The sequence below is a fragment of the Ochlerotatus camptorhynchus genome, unplaced genomic scaffold (genome assembly GCF_037179485.1).
Source record: "Ochlerotatus camptorhynchus isolate MF236.1 unplaced genomic scaffold, CSIRO-AGI_Acam_v1.1 ptg000562l, whole genome shotgun sequence".
Classification (NCBI taxonomy): Eukaryota; Metazoa; Arthropoda; class Insecta; order Diptera; family Culicidae; genus Ochlerotatus; species Ochlerotatus camptorhynchus.
Window position 1 is genome coordinate 208,512 of NW_027041044.1, and position 18,469 is coordinate 226,980.

The window sequence follows — 18,469 nt, forward strand, 5'->3', positions numbered from 1 at the left end:
GGAAATCTGTTGGCATTTGCTAAATACTACCGGATTTGTTTAGAAGTATAAATGACCGGTAGAAAAACATTGCTATTATAAACTGGTTGATTAACTACAGTTCCGATCGATATCCAGCTGGAGCTACGTAGAAAAAAGGATTAGCTAATAGTTTTAGGGGGTTCTTTGAAATAACAGTAAGCGACCGTTAATTTATTGATTTTTCGATATCCGAGATTCTAGTCTTTCGGCAGTCGCTAATTGGTGTTTGTTTGCTTGTTTTTTTTTTAACGATGTTTCTAGTCTGTATTCTTTAAAAATGTTGCAATTACTCACCCAAATTACTCGGCACAGGCAATCGTGTTCGCACGTACCCACTGTTCCAGGGCATATCAATGCCATTGGCTCCGATGCAGCAGCAGCTATCGTTGACCCGACTGCTGTTGCTGCTGGTGCCACCGGCGCTCAGAACGCTACTTCCGTTCGTATGGTGGTCGTAGGAATCAGTAGATAGCCTGGAATGTTGGGTGCTTCCATTATTGTTTGTGGAAATTCCGTTGTCATCGCTCGCAGCATTCAGGTTCGGATTCGAAAGCCGCACTCCGTAGCGTAACGTTCCCAGCTGAATGTAGTCGGACTCTGGTATTGCTCTGACGATGAAATATAGATACAGAAACGACGACATTAAATGTATTGGTGCGTAACGTCTGGGCCGCTGAAAGCTTCGAAAAGCTACAATGAATTGTGTGCTTTGCCGATGAACCGCCTGAGATGTATGCATGGACCTTTCAAACTGGTGATTTAAAGTAATGTATGCTGCGTCTCCTTGCATGCATACGTATAGTCGAATAATAGTCAGCTCTGTTTATGCGACTGTATAGGTATATGACGTAATAATTTTCCATTATAGATTAGGTTTACATTCTGAACTGTCTCGGTATAAGGATCGTATCTCAGTGAATGTAGAACTTAAAAACTCTGATTAATCTACCTACAAGGGGTCTAGTACCTATAAACATACAATATTGATATTTGATTCATGTCAAATTCTGACCCCTCTCCTAAGAACACCGGAAATTTTGTTACAGAGTAGAGGGACGATACACATTTTCATGGTGTAATTAAAACGGAAAAAAAAAATTTACTTTTGTCACACGAGAATCTGTCCCACAAATCAATCAAAAATTAATTTAAAAATAAATAAACTTGAAATAAAAAAATTAATCCAAACCATGAACCTATACGTCAACCATTATACATTATACTTGTATGCTAATTACGGTGCTTCATTAAAAAAAGAGATGAATTTCTGATAGGCCACCCTCCAGTTCGATTATTATTCCCTAAATGTGATCCTTTGCCAAAAATGGTAAAGATTGATGAAGGTTAAGAGGTAACGCAAATGATTTGAAGTTTGTATGGAGATTTTGGTGAATTAGTATGGGAAATTAATGATTTTCATTTACATTGCTCTAATTTTGGATGTAGCGACATAATTGTCCAAAACTGTTTGAAAACGTTTTTACAACGCTCCAAACTTCTCAGGTGAGTGTAACTATTGTCAGCAGCCTCTTTTTCATCGGCAGGCGTTCCATTTGAATTGCGTGTTAACCAGCTGTTCTATTATTGGCAACTCAAAATCAGCCGCATTTTGTACGGTGCACATATTTCATTTAAAGGAAAATATGGCATAACGGGATTGCTCAGTCCTAAAACTGATATCAGATTGAAGCTGAAAGACTAAGAAATCGTATAAATATATCCAGCGAAGTGTTTTGATTGGCACATATAGTGATATTAACGTTTAATTTATGGTTGCCGAAAACAGCCGTTGGGTGAAGCCAACATTTACCCAAGTCTAATGTACAAAATAGTTTATTCTCTCTTCAATTAGAAATAAAGGGTGATCACTTAAGCGAGTTTAAAACAACAAAAACGTATGCCAAGGATCAACGACAAACTAAAATATTTTTCAGTTGCAAAAAAGGACATATAGCTAATTTTTACTAATTTGGTCTATTCTTTGTTCAACTTATTTACAGATTATAAAACTTTAAAGTGTGATAACAATTACTGTTTTTGTTCGGTTTGAATGGGTTGAGTTGTCATATGCTGCAAGGGTTGACTTGTCAGGGTTTAGATTTTTGCGTCAAAATGAGCTGAAATTTTGACCAACCGCACAATATTTGGAGATGTATTGCAAATTTTTTCGACATTTAGACTCAAGCGATTTTAATTTCGTCGTTCTCAAATTTCGCTATCGATTTCGGTCTTAATGCTGAAATCACAGACATACAGACGTAACTCTTCATTGTGTATCTTTGAATATTATCAGTTTCGCGAACTACTCGCCGCAGCGCTGGCATCGGATCACTTTGACGTTTCAATACATTCTATAGAAGTTTTATGCAATATTGTTTGTGAGTTAGCGAGCAAGCTTGTTTTCCGCGAGAAACCAGAGAGATGTCGTTACTGAGGACCTATGTTTTGAGATACTATGTTTTGAGATACTTTGTTTTCAAGAAAAACTTTTTCAAAGTGTTACGTATGTTTGTCTGTGCTGAAATGGTAAGAGTTTCAAAAGTCACAGCAGATTTTGACAGCTTCCACATTTCGTTGAGAAAGTCTAAGCATTCATAGAAACCAGAAACCACAATAATATTCACCTAAAAAAATGGGTAGGCCCCTGTAGGGTACGGATGAATCCAATAATAAAATAAATAAGTCTAAAACTATTGAATTACAAATTCATCATTCGATTAATAAAAGAAAAAGGGAAAGAAGCTGTTCTATATCACTGAGAATATTTTCTCCTCTGATAGATTGCCAGTACGGTTCTATAACACTGGGAAGTTGCTCTCCTCTGATTGGTTGGAAGTACAGATCGTTTAGGTATTTAAGCGATATTCGTTGCTCGAGTCAATCATTCTATTCTCGGACGCCGAACTGAGCGCACCTCGCAGAGCTACCCATAGCAGAGCGCACCCCGCAGAGCTAATCCTAGCAGAGCGCACCCCGCAGAGCTATCCCTAGCAGAGCGCACCCCGCAGAGCTAACCCTAGCAGAGAACCACAAACCAGCCGATACCAGTCATGGAATCTTGCAGATCGATGCCAAATCACGACAATGGCGCAGACGGTAGCAAAATCAAGCCTCCCGACAAAAGGTGAGTTCAAAAGAGCTATATTATAATGTTGAGATCTTATAGGAAAGGAGGATCTTAACTTAAAGTATATTCCAATTGAAATGGTGGAATATATGCATGATATTCTTATGGAAAAGGAAGAATTACATGCTTAATAAAGGACTCCGATAGAAATGGCGGAGAACCTTAAAAGAATAAATGACGAAACTATGATTGAAAAGACGTAGTGACGTAAACAGATAGCTTTATGATGGAACTAATGCTTATTATTAATAATCATACTTACAGACAGACTAAAGGAAAGGCCACGAAGAAACTGATGGACGAGTTATTTAAGGTGGATCCGGTGAAGCCTCCGAAGAAACAGGACGAGCCATCTAAAGTGGAATTGGAGAAAGGAAAAGTTGCGAAAAAAAACTGAAGAACGAATTGTCGAAGATGAAAGCTGAATTGGAAAAGACACGATTGGAAAAAGAGGAGTTAAGTCGTACACTGGCTGCAATGAGCCCGAGAATGAGAGATGATTTTGGCCAAGCAAGATCGAGTACGATGCGTGAGGAGCAGATCACTGGAAATGAGACACTACTAATGACGATGAACAAAATGTCTCTGGGTGGTCTGAACATTCCGGAGTGTATGCCTGCTGCGGGTGATACCGAGCTAAGCAAGAGAGCTTACGATCACTGGAAAAACGTCTTAAACGCTTCAATGAATCTTATGCAAGCTGTAGATGAATCGAATAAGATTGATTTGTTCCGTATTAAGGCGGGTCCATTGCTCCTCGAATTGCTTGATGGCATCACCACGCAGCCAGGAATGGCAGACGAAAATATGCTTCCATATTCAAACGTTATTGCTCGATTGGACGCGTATTTCGGTTCACGAGCATATATCCTTTCTCAACGGAGTAAGCTGGCGAACACGGTTCAGAGGAACGATGAACTTAACATCCAATTCGTGAAGAGAGTGGCAGCAGCATCAAAACTATGTAACTATAAATCGGACGAAGAATTCGAAGCCATCTCCCGAACTGTTACCAGAGGATCAACGGACAGCCGTGTGAGAACCCTTGCTTACCGGGTGCTCACTGACGGAGGAACCCTCAACGAGTTGATTGACCTTGTACGGATTCGAGAAGTAGAGCTTGAAAATGAAGAAGACTATCAAAGGCTTCATCAGAAAAGGTCGGCCACAGTAGCAGCAATTACACATCGACCGACCGACTATGAACAGCGACGTCACTATGAACCGTCCAAGGGAAGCGGGAGCCGTGGTAGAGGAAATTTTTTTCGAGGATCAGCAAGAAATCAAAAGCCAGTGCAATCATGCTGGAGGTGATTGAGCAGCTACCACACCCCAGCAGATTGTTTTCATAGTGATAAGGTATGTCGCAACTGCAACCGCCGAGGACATATCGCAAGAGCATGCTCGATGCAAGTGAAGCAGGAACATCATAAACGTCGATGGACAGGAGAGGAAACTGAGCCTCCGAGCAAGATTGCTGTTATTGAGAAAAAGGAAGATGAAAACGAGCAATCAAAGGTAACAGAACATGATAATTAGTGATAACTTGCATTTTACTATTCATTTAAATGTAACTTTCTTTTAAAAATAATAATAAATAATAAAAAATAATAATAATAAGAATATTAAAATAAGAATTTATAAACGTATACATGGCAAATGATTTACGGGAATAAATTATATGTTACAGGAAATCCCAACTCAATCAACAGATATGGAAAAGGCAAATATTAACAGAGTAGGATCTTGGGTACCAGAAGAAAAAGCGCATATGTTGTGGCATATGTCGCAGGAATTAAAATTCAGTTTTTCATAGATTCTGGTGCACAAGTCAATACAATCACTCTGGAATCATTTGACGCTATCCTCCGAGATGAAACAGCTAAGCGTAATTTGCATGAGCTATGTTTTGAATCAGATAAAGTTCTTAAGGCATATGCATCAGAAGGAATTATTGACGTAGTAGCCACTTTTTCGGCGGAGCTCTTCGTTTCGAATGAAAGACCCGTTACTGTAGAAAAATTCTATGTAGTACGTGAAACAAGAGCCCTTCTAAGCTTCAATACTGCTATCAGATATAGTTTGTTATCAGTAGGACTAGATGTACCAGTGGAAGGATTTTCGGATACAGCCTGGCGATGTGAATTTGTCACCGTACACAGCATTCAAGAAACACAATTACAAGAGTTTCCAAAGTTCAACATACCACCAGTAACATTGAGCTATGATGTTTCGATGCCACCTTCAAGAAACGTTTATACGCACATTCCAGCTGCATTTAAGGAGTTGACAAAGCAAAAGCTATTTGAGTTACGTGAATCTGGAATAATCGAAAAAGTGACGATGGATATGGACAAAAGTTTTTGTTCTTCCTTATTAGTGATTCCTAAAGGAAAATCGGACATTCGACTTGTCGTCGATCTACGAGGACCCAATAAATGTATTCACAGAACTCCATTCAAGATGCCAACATTCGAATCCATATTACTGGAGCTACATGGAGCAAAGTATTTTTCCACGATCGACTTAACTAGCGCTTTTTTTCATATTGAACTAGATGAAAAATCAAGGCATCTGACGAATTTTTTCGCTGGTGAGGCGCTCTACAGATGCTGTCGGTTGCCTTTCGGATTAACAAATGCACCTGATATATTCCAAGAGGTTATGCAAACCGTAATACTTACAGAATGTGAAGGCACTGTAAATTACCTAGATGACATCTTGGTTTTTGGACGAACACAGGAAGAACACGATCAAAATCTACAAAAAGTCCTCAAGAAACTGGAAGAACATAACGTCAAAATAAACCAAGAAAAATGCACTTTTGGACAGCGGGTAGTAAAATTCTTGGGCTTCAAACTGTCAGCTAATGGATGGCAAGTCGAAGATGAGAAAATCGGAGCAATAAAAAATGCGCGACCACCAGAATCACAAGCAGAGGCAAAAAGTTTTCTAGGTTTAATAACATTTATTGAACGATTCATTCCTCAACGAGCAGACAAAACCCGTTATTTGCGAGAGTTGGCAAATGCAACTAATTTTTACTGGAATCAGGATTTGGAGGACGAGTTTAACCACTTAAAAGATACGGCGTGGAATCTCATAAAAACTTTGGGATACTTCTGCCGTGATGATGAAACGGAGTTATTCGTGGATGCTTCACCACAGGGACTAGGAGCAATGTTGGTTCAGTATGACGCTTGTTCCAAACCTCGAATAATTGCATGTGCATCTAAGGCTTTGACACTTTCTGAAAAGAAATACCCCCATACTCAAAAGGAAGCGCTGGCAATGGTATGGGCCGTTGAACGTTTTTCAGTGTACCTTTTGAGCATAACCTTTACAATACGCACGGATGCGGAATCAAACGAATTCATTTTTGGTGGACAACACAGGATAGGCAAGAGAGCAGTATCACGAGCTGAAGCATGGGCACTACGACTGCAACCATATAATTTCAAGGTATATGAGAAACTATTGCCGATTGATTTACATTTATTGTTTTTTTTTTGGTGCACAGGTAACTCGAGTATCAGGAGAGATGAACGTTGCTGATGCATTATCCCGATTAGTTACGGAATCGCAATCACTTCAACCATTCGATGAGTCTGCTGAAAAACATCTTTTGTACTTTTTGGATACCGGCTCGATTGAATTCACGTGGGAAGATATCGAGATTGAAGCGGAAAAAGATGATGAGCTATTACAAGTGTGTGAAGCAATTAAAACTGGTCACTGGGGTAAAGATTTGAGACGATACGAATCTGAAGCGAAACATCTAAGAGCACTAGGAGCTTTAGTTTTTACGAAAGATCGAGTGATATTACCTTACGCGCTGCGGAACAGAGCACTCAGCTCAGCTCATAAAGGACATATGGGTGCAGCTTCCATGAAAAAGATTTTGAGGACTTATTTCTGGTGGCCCGGAATGGCAAAGCAAGTAGAAATATTCGTCAAAGGCTGTGAAACTTGCTTTCGGCTCTCGAAGAAAAATCCTCCTATTCCTCTAACCAGCCGTGAATTACCGGAAGGACCTTGGGAAATTCTTCAGATTGATTTCTTTTCGTTCAAAGGCTGTGGATCGGGAGAATTTCTGGTTATTGTTGATACCTACTCACGATACCTACATGTAATTGAAATGCGAAACACAGATGCCGGCAGTACCAACGAGGCGCTGAGCAGAATCTTCGAGGTATGGGGATACCCCCTTGCAATTCATAGTGATAACGGTCCACCGTTTCAAGGAGACAAATTCATCAAAACATGGGAGGACAGAGGTGTCAAAATTCGTAAATCAATTCCTCTAAGCGCCCAATCCAATGGAGCTGTGGAACGCCAAAATAAAGGGTTGAAAGACGCTTTAACAGCTGCGAGACTTGACAACATTAATTGGAAATTGGCTTTGGAAAAGTATTTGCATATGCATAATAAAGTTCGTCCCCTCTCACGACTTGGTGTCACGCCATTTGAACTACTTGTCGGCTGGAGATTTAGAGGAACTTTCCCGTTTCTTTGGGAAACACTAGCTTCGGATCAAGTCGATCGTACAGACATACGTGAAAAAGATGCTGCATCTAAGCTTGAAAGCAAAAGATATACTGATTCTGTCAGAGGAGCAAAGGACTCTGAAGTTACTGTTGGAGATAAGGTGGTTTTGACTCAAAATACAAGGCAAAAAGGTGACCCTACGTTTTCAGAAGATCGCTTTACGGTTTTGGCCAGAGACGGTGCAAAAGTGATTGTCCAAAGTGACAGAGGGGTACAATATTCCAGAAACGTCCAGGATGTGAAGAAAGTTCCTATACTGCTTCAAGGTGATCGGGATCAAGATAATACGGACTCAATGATTGCAAGTGAGTATTCGCCAGCAGCTCAACTCCCGGAGCTGATCACAGAAGAATTACGTAGGGGTAGTGATGTCATGGATAGACCCAAACGAACGGCGAAGAAACCTTCTCGTTTCAATGACATGGTTTTATATTGCATATTTGATTAAAGAGTACAGAAGTATGGCATTGTAGGGTACGGATGAATCCAATAATAAAATAAATAAGTCTAAAACTATTGAATTACAAATTCATCATTCGATTAATAACAGAAAAAGGGAAAGAAGCTGTTCTATATCACTGAGAATATTTTCTCCTCTGATAGATTGCCAGTACGGTTCTATAACACTGGGAAGTTGCTCTCCTCTGATTGGTTGGAAGTACAGATCGTTTAGGTATTTAAGCGATATTCGTTGCTCGAGTCAATCATTCTATTCTCGGACGCCGAACAGAGCGCACCTCGCAGAGCTACCCATAGCAGAGCGCACCCCGCAGAGCTAACCCTAGCAGAGCGCACCCCGCAGAGCTAACCCTAGCAGAGCGCCACAGACCAGTCGTCAAGTCGGAGTCCATCTATATAGGACGGGCTACCGGTCTCATTCCGTCATTCTATTCTCGGACGCCGAACTGAGCGCACCTCGCAGAGCTACCCATAGCAGAGCGCACCCCGCAGAGCTAATCCTAGCAGAGCGCACCCCGCAGAGCTATCCCTAGCAGAGCGCACCCCGCAGAGCTAACCCTAGCAGAGAACCACAAACCAGCCGATACCAGTCATGGAATCTGGCAGATCGATGCCAAATCACGACAGCCCCGTGACTCAAAACCAACAATGATCAACCAATGTCCTTGCCTAACCGCTGATTTTAAATTTGAAACTGTACAATTTTGTTTGAGACCAGTCTGTTCACTCGACTAAAACTCGAGTTTAAAAATCTCCAATAGACTGTCATAAAAATTACACGTATGATTTGGTAACGTAGTTAAAACGGTACAGCTGTTTATGTGCTGTGTTTGTATTCACCCTTTACAATTTATAAAGATGATTGTCACCGTCTTTATAGAGTTCCAAAAAGTGTTATCTGATACATGTTGTGTATAAAACATTACTTTTTTTTAGTTCTGACGGTTTAAAACATTTGCAATGCATTTGTCCAACCCATTCAAAAATATAAAAAGTAGAAGGGTCTGTGAACGGAAGCTTGACGTAGGACCACTAGTGGACGGAACAAATGTGAACATTTAGTTCTTTTAATTGATCAATCATCAATTATCTTAACTTTTTCCGTTTTTTATTTGTAAGCGTATCAAATTTGTAGTATTTATTTCAAAGAGAAAGTTGATGAAGAGAATCCAAGGGACTATCAACTTGAGTATTTTCGATCTCATCTCAGCAGGCCTGGGTTCAATCTCAGTCGGCGCCACCGGCATGTTCTACGGCATAACATCTCTGATCACGCCTTCCTTCGGGAAGTAAAGCCGTTGGTCCCGGTTGAGTTGATGGGTCGATAGGTAAGGTCCAGGTGTGGGAGCTGCCTCCCTGGCGTCAGTAGCATTGGTGCTCAGCACGGAAAACAAATCTCGCTTCACTTTTCAATAGGTTCTATCTACATTGATCGATTTTCTTCATCGACTTTCTTTCGTAAATAACTCGGCTTCAAAAATAGCCGTCTTCGTCGAATTAGATGCTAGATTGTTGCTTCTTCCATCGAAAATATTCAACCGTGGCGATTCAAAGGAAAAGTTGATGAAGAGAATCGATCAAAGTAAGGTTACATGAGCATTTTGTGTGGTCGTTGGGGGCGTGTGGTTCTGAATATGGACAAACAGGCAGATGAATTCTATTCCTACTCTTCACTGTAATAAGCATGGTGGCTCTGAAAAGGGCCGTTTTGTTTCCAAAGTTGGTGATGAGTTAACCTCCGAAACCGTACAGAATACGTCTCTGTAACTTCAGAACGTAGATGACATCCATGGCCGCTTACGCTTGGCATGTTTAGGTGACACGCCAAGTAGGTGACAGCATCACGGATCTCATTTTCCAGGAACACCTTCAGCACACCTTGTAGATCAGACCGGAGGTACGCTTGACACCGCCACGGCGAGCCAGACGACGGATGGTGGTTATCTCGAAGAACTTTGCGATGACGCTTGGCACATTTCCTCCTTTGCCACGACCAGTCACTTGTTGCTTGTTGCCGTTCGCCGTCCGAAGCGAAAATGAGCTGGTGCCATACAGCAACGCTGCTTAATATTTTTTCAGGTTAAAGCAGAATGATGTGCAATCAAGTGGTACTCGATTATGAGGACTGGGTTTGGGAAGAACGTTTAACAGTGATAAAATTCCAACTCCGAAGGGTATGAATAGCGGGACCTTTCAATTATAATCGATCCCTTGCGATGAAGGCAAGAATGACAACTGTATCAAAACCGAATACTTCATCATTTCTCAATAGTGATGGAGTAATACGACATGCACAAAACTAAGGACACGGAATATACTACAATAGATCAAATAACTGGTAGCAGTAGTGTTATGTCCCGAACAGAGAAAAAAAGGGAGGTTCCTAATAATTCGAATAAGACGGATTTCACGCCAACTCATCCAGTGGTTGGCAGCACCCTCTCAGAACCTTATGGAACTTTGTGGGTGTGGAGACTTAGCAATTTTAAGCAACTTTGCGTACTTATTTTTTTCAAAATTTATCTCGCCTAACATTTGATAAGGGTCAAAGTTTTTTGTCGATTTTTTTTTTCAAATCGATATAGCTTAAAAATGACAAGCCCTACAAAAAAGTGATGTATGGCGAACTTTTAGCAAATAATCTGAAATTTTATAAAAAAATTTAAGTAAAATAAAAAATCGGTTTCTACACTCTAAAAAAATATATTAAAAAATTAAAAGTCATTTTCCCAAAAATGGTACTCCTCAGATTTGCTTGATATTTTTTCTCATGAAAGGCAATATAATTACCTAACTTTTCTTCATACATCGCAAAGTGGGCGCTTTTAAGGAAAAAAAGTTGTTCGAACAACAACTTTTTCATGTTAATTTTTTTTTAGCGTGTTTCACTCAAACTCGAATAGTAATACGCGCACAACCTTATTAAAATTCGATTAAACTTTATGGGTATACTTTTCGATAATCTGGGCGAAATCTAGCCTAACATTTGAAAAGGGTACAGAGAAGTTACCTGCAAATCGTCCAATAAGAGTTCAGAACAAAACGTTCTAATGAGGAACAGCCATCTCAGCATGGTTTGCACTTTCCTGTGATGGATTGTATTATAATATATGCATACACTCTATCCAACTTCTATAAAACCACCCTCAAATTGTTCCAAATCAACAGGTAAACTAAGTAAAAATCACTTAGTATGTTTTATTCATGAAAAGATTTCAATTCATGTATTTGTGATTAATTTAATTAGAAAAATAATCATTCATTTATTTTTATGTATTAGGTGTGTCCATTAGTAAGCAATATGCATATATGTTTATACCTCATCTCTCAAGTGAATACATATAATAGCGCAGGTAACTAAACGATTATTTAAGGCATGCCTAAAATAATCGTTAAGTTACCTGCTATATAGCAGTTATATAACAACGCAGGTAGTCACATGAGAGATATAAGGTATAAACTTAAAGCACCGCAGTCTGTTTCTACCGACATAATCTAATATTTAAGTTTGGTGATATCACAACAATGCTCATAGTTGCTGTAGTGCATAGTTGTTGAAAGTGTAGTGCTGCATAGTTGTTGAAACGAAAAAGTGTTTATATATACAACAATGGAAAAATCTGCTGAATTGATTATTAAAAGGGTGCAATGTAGTGCCAACATAAACAATCCCAATTGCAGCCGCAATAATTTACGTAATTTATCATCAAGTCTCATAGAGAAAATACATTCATGGGGCTTTGATCATCAATTGGATGTAACAATGCGTATTTGTGAATCGTGTCGTGGAATTTTAGTGCACAATAGGACACCTCTCCCGAAAAAGAGGCGATCGGATGGAAAAGAATCAAGCCATTGTCGGAAGTTTGAAGAGCCGCAACCATCAACAAGTCATCAGCAATCAGAACATCAGGAATTTGATGATACACTAGGTAAATAATAATAACTTTAACTGTTTCAACTGTGTGGTTTAAGGATTGTACATCGAAGATACAACTTCATTTTCAACATTTTTTTAGAGCACGAGCTGGATGAACCGCTTATCGTACAAATTTGATCGATTGGTAGGCCAACCTCGGTGAACAATCTATCAAATTTTCACGACTGTACGATATGCGGTTTATGCAGCTCGTGCTCCACAAACATGGGGAAAATTCAGATGCGGCTTCGATGTACCGTAAACGGGGATGTCTTTGATAATGGAGGTAACTTTGATAATGCAGCTAATCCAAAAAGTTATGACTTAATGCTCTTCGTATTCATTATTTTGGAAGGGAACATCGGTTTCCTATCCAAAATATTGCGTACGATGTGCCTTAAGTCATAAATTTTTGGCTTAGCTGCATTACCAAAGTTACCCCTATTATCAAAACCACCCCCGTTCATGGTACTATCACCTTAACAGCGTTATATATTAATGTGTGGTAATATTTTTGTTTTTCTTTTCTTTAATTTTACAGATACAGATCCATCGCTAGAATCAATCCCATCAGCGGATCAGATCCAAGGTCCATATAATGTGGAACAATTCAATTGTATAGCTTCAACCTTACAGTTATCACCAATTTCATCGAGAAGTATGAGAAGTATGAATTATCGTGTTCAAAAATCTGCAGAGATCACAAAGGCAGTGCGTAAAAATATATTTGGGATGGATTCAGACGATGTCAACAAATCAAATGATTTTGACGAAATGATCATGCAGTTAAAGGAGAAATTTAATTTGCCTTCTACGAGTACAAATGACAAATTAAAAGTGTTATCAGTGCTCCCTAAATCATGGTCAGTGAATCAAATAGTTAATGAGTTTAATGCACCCCATCATACAGTGAAACAGATGAAAAGGCTAGTCAGAGAACAAGGTATTCTTTGTAGTAAGAAAGCAAGAAGTGGTCATGGATTTAATGATACTGAAAAACAAATTGTTTTAAATTTCTTTGACAGTGATGATATTAGTAGGCCTATGCCAGGAAGTAATGATTATGTTTCTGAATATCGAAATGGATATAAAGAGCATGTTCAGAAACGTTTATTGATGATGTCTCTTAAAGAGGCTTTTATGATTTTTGAAGAGAAATACAAAAGTGTTAAAATCGGATTTACTTCGTTCACTCAGCTCCGACCAAAGCATTGCATACTGTTGGATAGTACAGGTACACATAATGTATGTGTCTGTACTATACATGAAAATGTTAAATTGATTATTAATAGTGTAAAATTTGATTCATATAAAGAAATTGCAGACAAAATACTTTGCAGTAGTCCTATTAGAACCATAGATTGTTTTTATCGTACATGTGAAGAATGCATTTCCACAAATAGTATCGTGAGGGAACTTACATCAGTATTAGAAGCAGATGATATGGAAGAAGTTTTATTTCAACAGTGGTTGACTACCGACCGTTGTAATTTGGAAACTATTATTAAACCTGCAGATGAGTTTGTTCAATATTTGACGGAAAAAGTTGAAAAGCTCATAACCCATGATTTTATTCATAAAGAGCAATCATCTTACCTAAGTAATAAAAAAAATTCTCTTCAAAACGGTGAAATTTTAGTAATTTGCGACTTTTCTGAAAATTATTCATTTATTATTCAAAACTCAGCACAGGGGTATCATTGGAACAATAATCAAGTTACGATACATCCTTTCGAAATTTACTACATAAAAGAAAACAAGTTGGAAAATTTAAGCTTTATTATTATTTCAGAAGTATTGACCCATGATACAATAGCAGTTCAATTATTTATATCAAAATTGTTAGATTTCATTAAACAATCTATTAGTTTCACAAAAATTACTTTCATGTCAGATGGAGCAGCGGCTCATTACAAAAATAAAAAGAATTTTACCAGTTTGTGCAACATCAAGTCTAAGTATGGATTGGAAGCAGAATGGCACTTCTTCGCAACGTCTCATGGGAAAGGCCCATGTGACGCAATTGGAGGAACTCTCAAACGAATGGCAAAAAGAGCAAGTCTTGCTCGAGATTATGGAAACACAATCACAACTCCACAAGAACTGTATGACTGGGCTACAAGCATAACAAAATTGAACTTCTGCTTCATATCAAATGATCAATACACAAAGATGTCCGATGAACTCAAGGAGCTGTTCAGTCATGTAAAAACTATACCTGGTACACAAAAATTTCATTGTTTTGTACCTATTTCTCAAAACATAATTTCTACTAAGCGATTTTCACATTCAAAGGAAACTCCGAAAAATTTCACTCTGTTTCCGATAGACTAATAATCAATGAAAAACTCAAATTATGTATGGAGAATTATAGGAAAATAAATTATGCACTAAACAAAAACACTAGAGTTTTCATTTATTAAAACACCATTCGAAATGCAGGAAAATCCTCTGTATTAGGCCCTTTCAAATGTTAGACTAGATTTTTGTTTTATGCTCATTAAGTTTCAACGGATTTTAATAAGGTTGTGCGCGTATTACTATTCGACTTTGAGTGAAACACGCTAAAAAAATTAACATGAAAAAGTTGTTGTTCGAACAACTTTTTTTCCTTAAAAGCGCCCACTTTGCGATGTATCAAGAAAAGTTAGGTAATTATATTGCCTTTCATGAGAAAAAATATCAAGCAAATCTGAGGGGTACCATTTTTGGGAAAATGACTTTTAATTTTTTAATATATTTTTTTAGAGTGTAGAAACCAATTTTTTAATTTATTTAAATTTTTTTATAAAATTTCAGATTATTTGCTAAAAGTTCGCCATACATCACTATTTTGTAGGGCTTGTCATTTTTAAGCTATATCGATTTGAAAAAAAAATCGACAAAAAACTTTGACCCTTATCAAATGTTAGGCGAGATAAATTTTGAAAAAAATAAGTACTCAAAGTTGCTTAAAATTGCTAAGTCTCCACACCCACAAAGTTTCATAAGGTTCTGAGAGGGTGCTGCCAACTCCGAAGACGAGTTGGCGTGAAATCCGTCATAAGCTGCATATGTCCAATACGTGTCAAAGTGGATTTTTAACTCCATTTTTAAAAACAGTGTTTAATGTTAACTACATTTTTAAAAACAATGTTATTCATAACAAGTTTTAAACTCATTTTGCACTGGTATCCCATTTCATAAAAAAAACGAGATTTTTCTGATCGTTCATGGAATTTTGAGGTAGGAACAAATGTTGAATAAAATTTTTCTAAAACGATGCCTTTATCCAATTACCAAAATTAAAAAAATATTTCATGTTGGAATTTAGAGACAGACATTTGTAATTCTTTTTATCCCTATAATCCCGATTGTTCAACGCTAGATCAGAATCCGGGACCTCTGGTAGAAGATCATTAAATCGCACGTATTGAACCGTTGCCCCCAGGAGGTGAAATGCGTACCTAGACTTTCCATCAGCATAATGAAAAAATAATTGCTCACGGTTATGCAACAAAGCATGAAGCATCGATTCCTCTGATTTGAACTTTATGAACAGTAATTCCGGCTTTCAACAGGCATCTCCAGTTGTTTGCTTCCAATGCAATGACAAAACCGAACGAGCTGCAGACAATGAACAAGTGCCGCAACAATAGATGCAATCGAATAAACAGATACCGCGTAATCAGCATAAAAATACATAGTTGAAGATGCTAATTTCAAATAACAGACTGTAGTGGTAAATTTTATACGATAGATGGAGTAGATGAAAGCATAGAGTTGATAGTTCCGTTAGAGTACGGCAGTGTGAAGATTGTATATAGATATTAGAATAGCGAACTAGGACAACTTTTAAGGAAGGTACAAATCGGTTTTTTCATCTCTCTTTACCAAACTCCCCCTTTGGAGAGGGATGGTGAGGGGTGTCCCCCCCGCCACCACTGGCAAATAGAGATGAAAACCGACCCGCTCATGTACCAACTGTGTGTTTGAAACAGTTCTACCAATTTTTTACCGCACTTCAGTTGTTGTTTGAAGGAAGGCATCCAGTCGTAGGTTTGGAAATTGCAACTATTGTTTAAATACAGCCATCCTGTCGACAGCTAAGAGCACACTGAATTATAGTGAACATCACTTATTACAAGTGAATTCTCGAGAGAATACAACAGAAACTCAGAGGATCAAAGAAAATTCTGAGAATAGATTCTAGGAAATTTCGAGATATGTTTTATGGATATTGAAATCTGTGAATAAATTTATTAACATAGAAATTCGGAGGAGAATCCTTAGGCAATTCTAAAAAAATCAAGAAAATGGTTAGCATAAATCCAAGCGTATACCAAAAATGTTTAAAGAATACTAATATTCTATTATTTTTATTATTATTATTATTATTATTTTTTTATTTTTTTTTTTATCATTATTATTATTATTATTATTTTTATTATTATTATTATTATTATTATTATTATTTTTATTATTATTATTATTATTATTATTATTATTATTATTATTATTATTATTATTATTATTATTATTATTATTATTATTATTATTATTGTTATTACTATTATTATTATTATTATTACTATTATTATTATTATTATTATTACTATTATTATTATAATTATTATTATCATTATCATTATCATTATTATTATTATTATTATTATTATTATTATTATTATTATTTTACTATTATTATAATTTTATTATTATGCAAGAAAATGAAACGATCTATGAGCATATTCTGGGAATATTAAAAAATATATATTGAGAAAATTCCACAAAAATTCTGTGAAGGGAATTTCGAGAATAATATCATGGATTCTAGGGTATCTTTTCTATTACTACTATTTTCTATAGTCACTTATACATATTTGTCATTCGTGACATGTCCACGGATAAGATTTGATCTCATGCCCTTTAGCGTGAGAGGCGTAGATGCTAACCACTACGACGGGGCCGTTCCCACCGTGAAATATTGTGTGGTAAATTTTAAGAATGTTCCAGAAATCATCTCAACATGAATCTACAGAATTTTGAAAAGTACTCTGAAGAAATTCTTCTAAGAATACTTCTAAGTTTTATAATCAGATTCATTGAAAGCTTTCAACTGTGTGCCTCTGCAACAGATCCCAAAGTTGCTATTAATCAGTATTATTAAAAGATTTATAGATGTTTAGTTAACACTATAAAATATGACTTAGGCGAAACCTCTATGTTTCTACTTTACTAATAATGACTTTCTATTACTTCATGCGCGAAGATGACGATTAGAAAATTTGAGATGCTTAACGAATGTCAATATCAGCTTTAAAGTGAACATTGTTCACCTAAAGTCTGATATTGAACTTCGTTAATCATCTCCAACTATGTTTCTACAACAAAAAATAACTAATTAGCTAATAAATCATTCAAAAATTTAAAAAAAAAACATTTGAACTTTAGTTTATACTGAAATTATTCCGAAACCAGTTTAAGAAAGTATGGCAATCAATTTAGAGTAATCGTGAAAAACATACTCTTAAACAACTTTAAATGTAATTTAAGCTTAGAATTTCCATTGAAGGAATATAAAGTAATTAAATACCAAAACAAATACTAAACAGATACTTAGGATGCTTCAATGAATCTAACCTAACATTAAACATTAATTCATTGTCAAGTATCTAGGCGACTTTATCAAAAATTAACTTATCCATCCTATTGACACATAGGCTACTTGAGACAGGCAAATTACTATGGTAAAATTGAAGACTTTCGCAAATTAATATTTCAAAATAATCTTCTCAGTAAATACATCGTAATGTATTTAAACCGTTAAATGTTATCAGAAAAAATTAGTTCTTAAAAATAATTAAAAATGTAACAATACGCAGAATATTTCAATACATTTTCTGAGTAATCATTCGCCAACATGTTCATTACGTTATTGATTACCAGTATTTTGATTGTCCGTTCAAGTGAATCTAAATAACCATACCTGTTCCATCGGTGTTGCATTCCGGCTGAAAGCTTCTGGCAGCCTGGTGGCAGAGTTTTAATATTGCGTGCCACCTCTTGTGGATTAAATTGGTTGGTCATCTTTTCTTGAAAGTGACTGACGGCTTTGTCCGGATCATCCTCTCAGCTGGAGCGCATCAAGCACGAAAAGCTATCAGACGGTTCGATTGCGATGAATCATAAGCTGCAACGAAGTAAATGAAATATATGAAGCGACAAGTGTAAAATGCATTTTTTTTTTTTAATTTATGTTTAACTTTTCACATCACATCATTTAACAGCTACGTTCCTTGAGATTACTGTTTACATAAAGTTACTGACCTTTAGCTACAGCTAGGATGCAGAGTATATGAATTATCCTAGACTCCAAACTAATATCCACACTTTGATAGAATGACTACTACTGA

At 37.0% G+C, this 18,469-nt stretch overlaps 1 protein-coding gene across 1 annotated transcript in view; it reads right to left on the bottom strand.

Moving 5' to 3' along the window:
- The window catches only part of LOC135713517 (uncharacterized), a 122,297-nt gene that overhangs the window by 70,697 nt on the left and 33,131 nt on the right, over nt 1-18,469 (bottom strand). The window contains exons 2-3 of the mRNA XM_065236645.1: nt 18,043-18,246; nt 316-629 (exon numbers count right to left, since the gene is read on the bottom strand). Coding sequence (XP_065092717.1) covers nt 316-629; nt 18,043-18,143 — 415 coding nt within the window. The 5' untranslated portion in view covers nt 18,144-18,246. The remainder of the gene's footprint in view (nt 1-315; nt 630-18,042; nt 18,247-18,469) is intronic.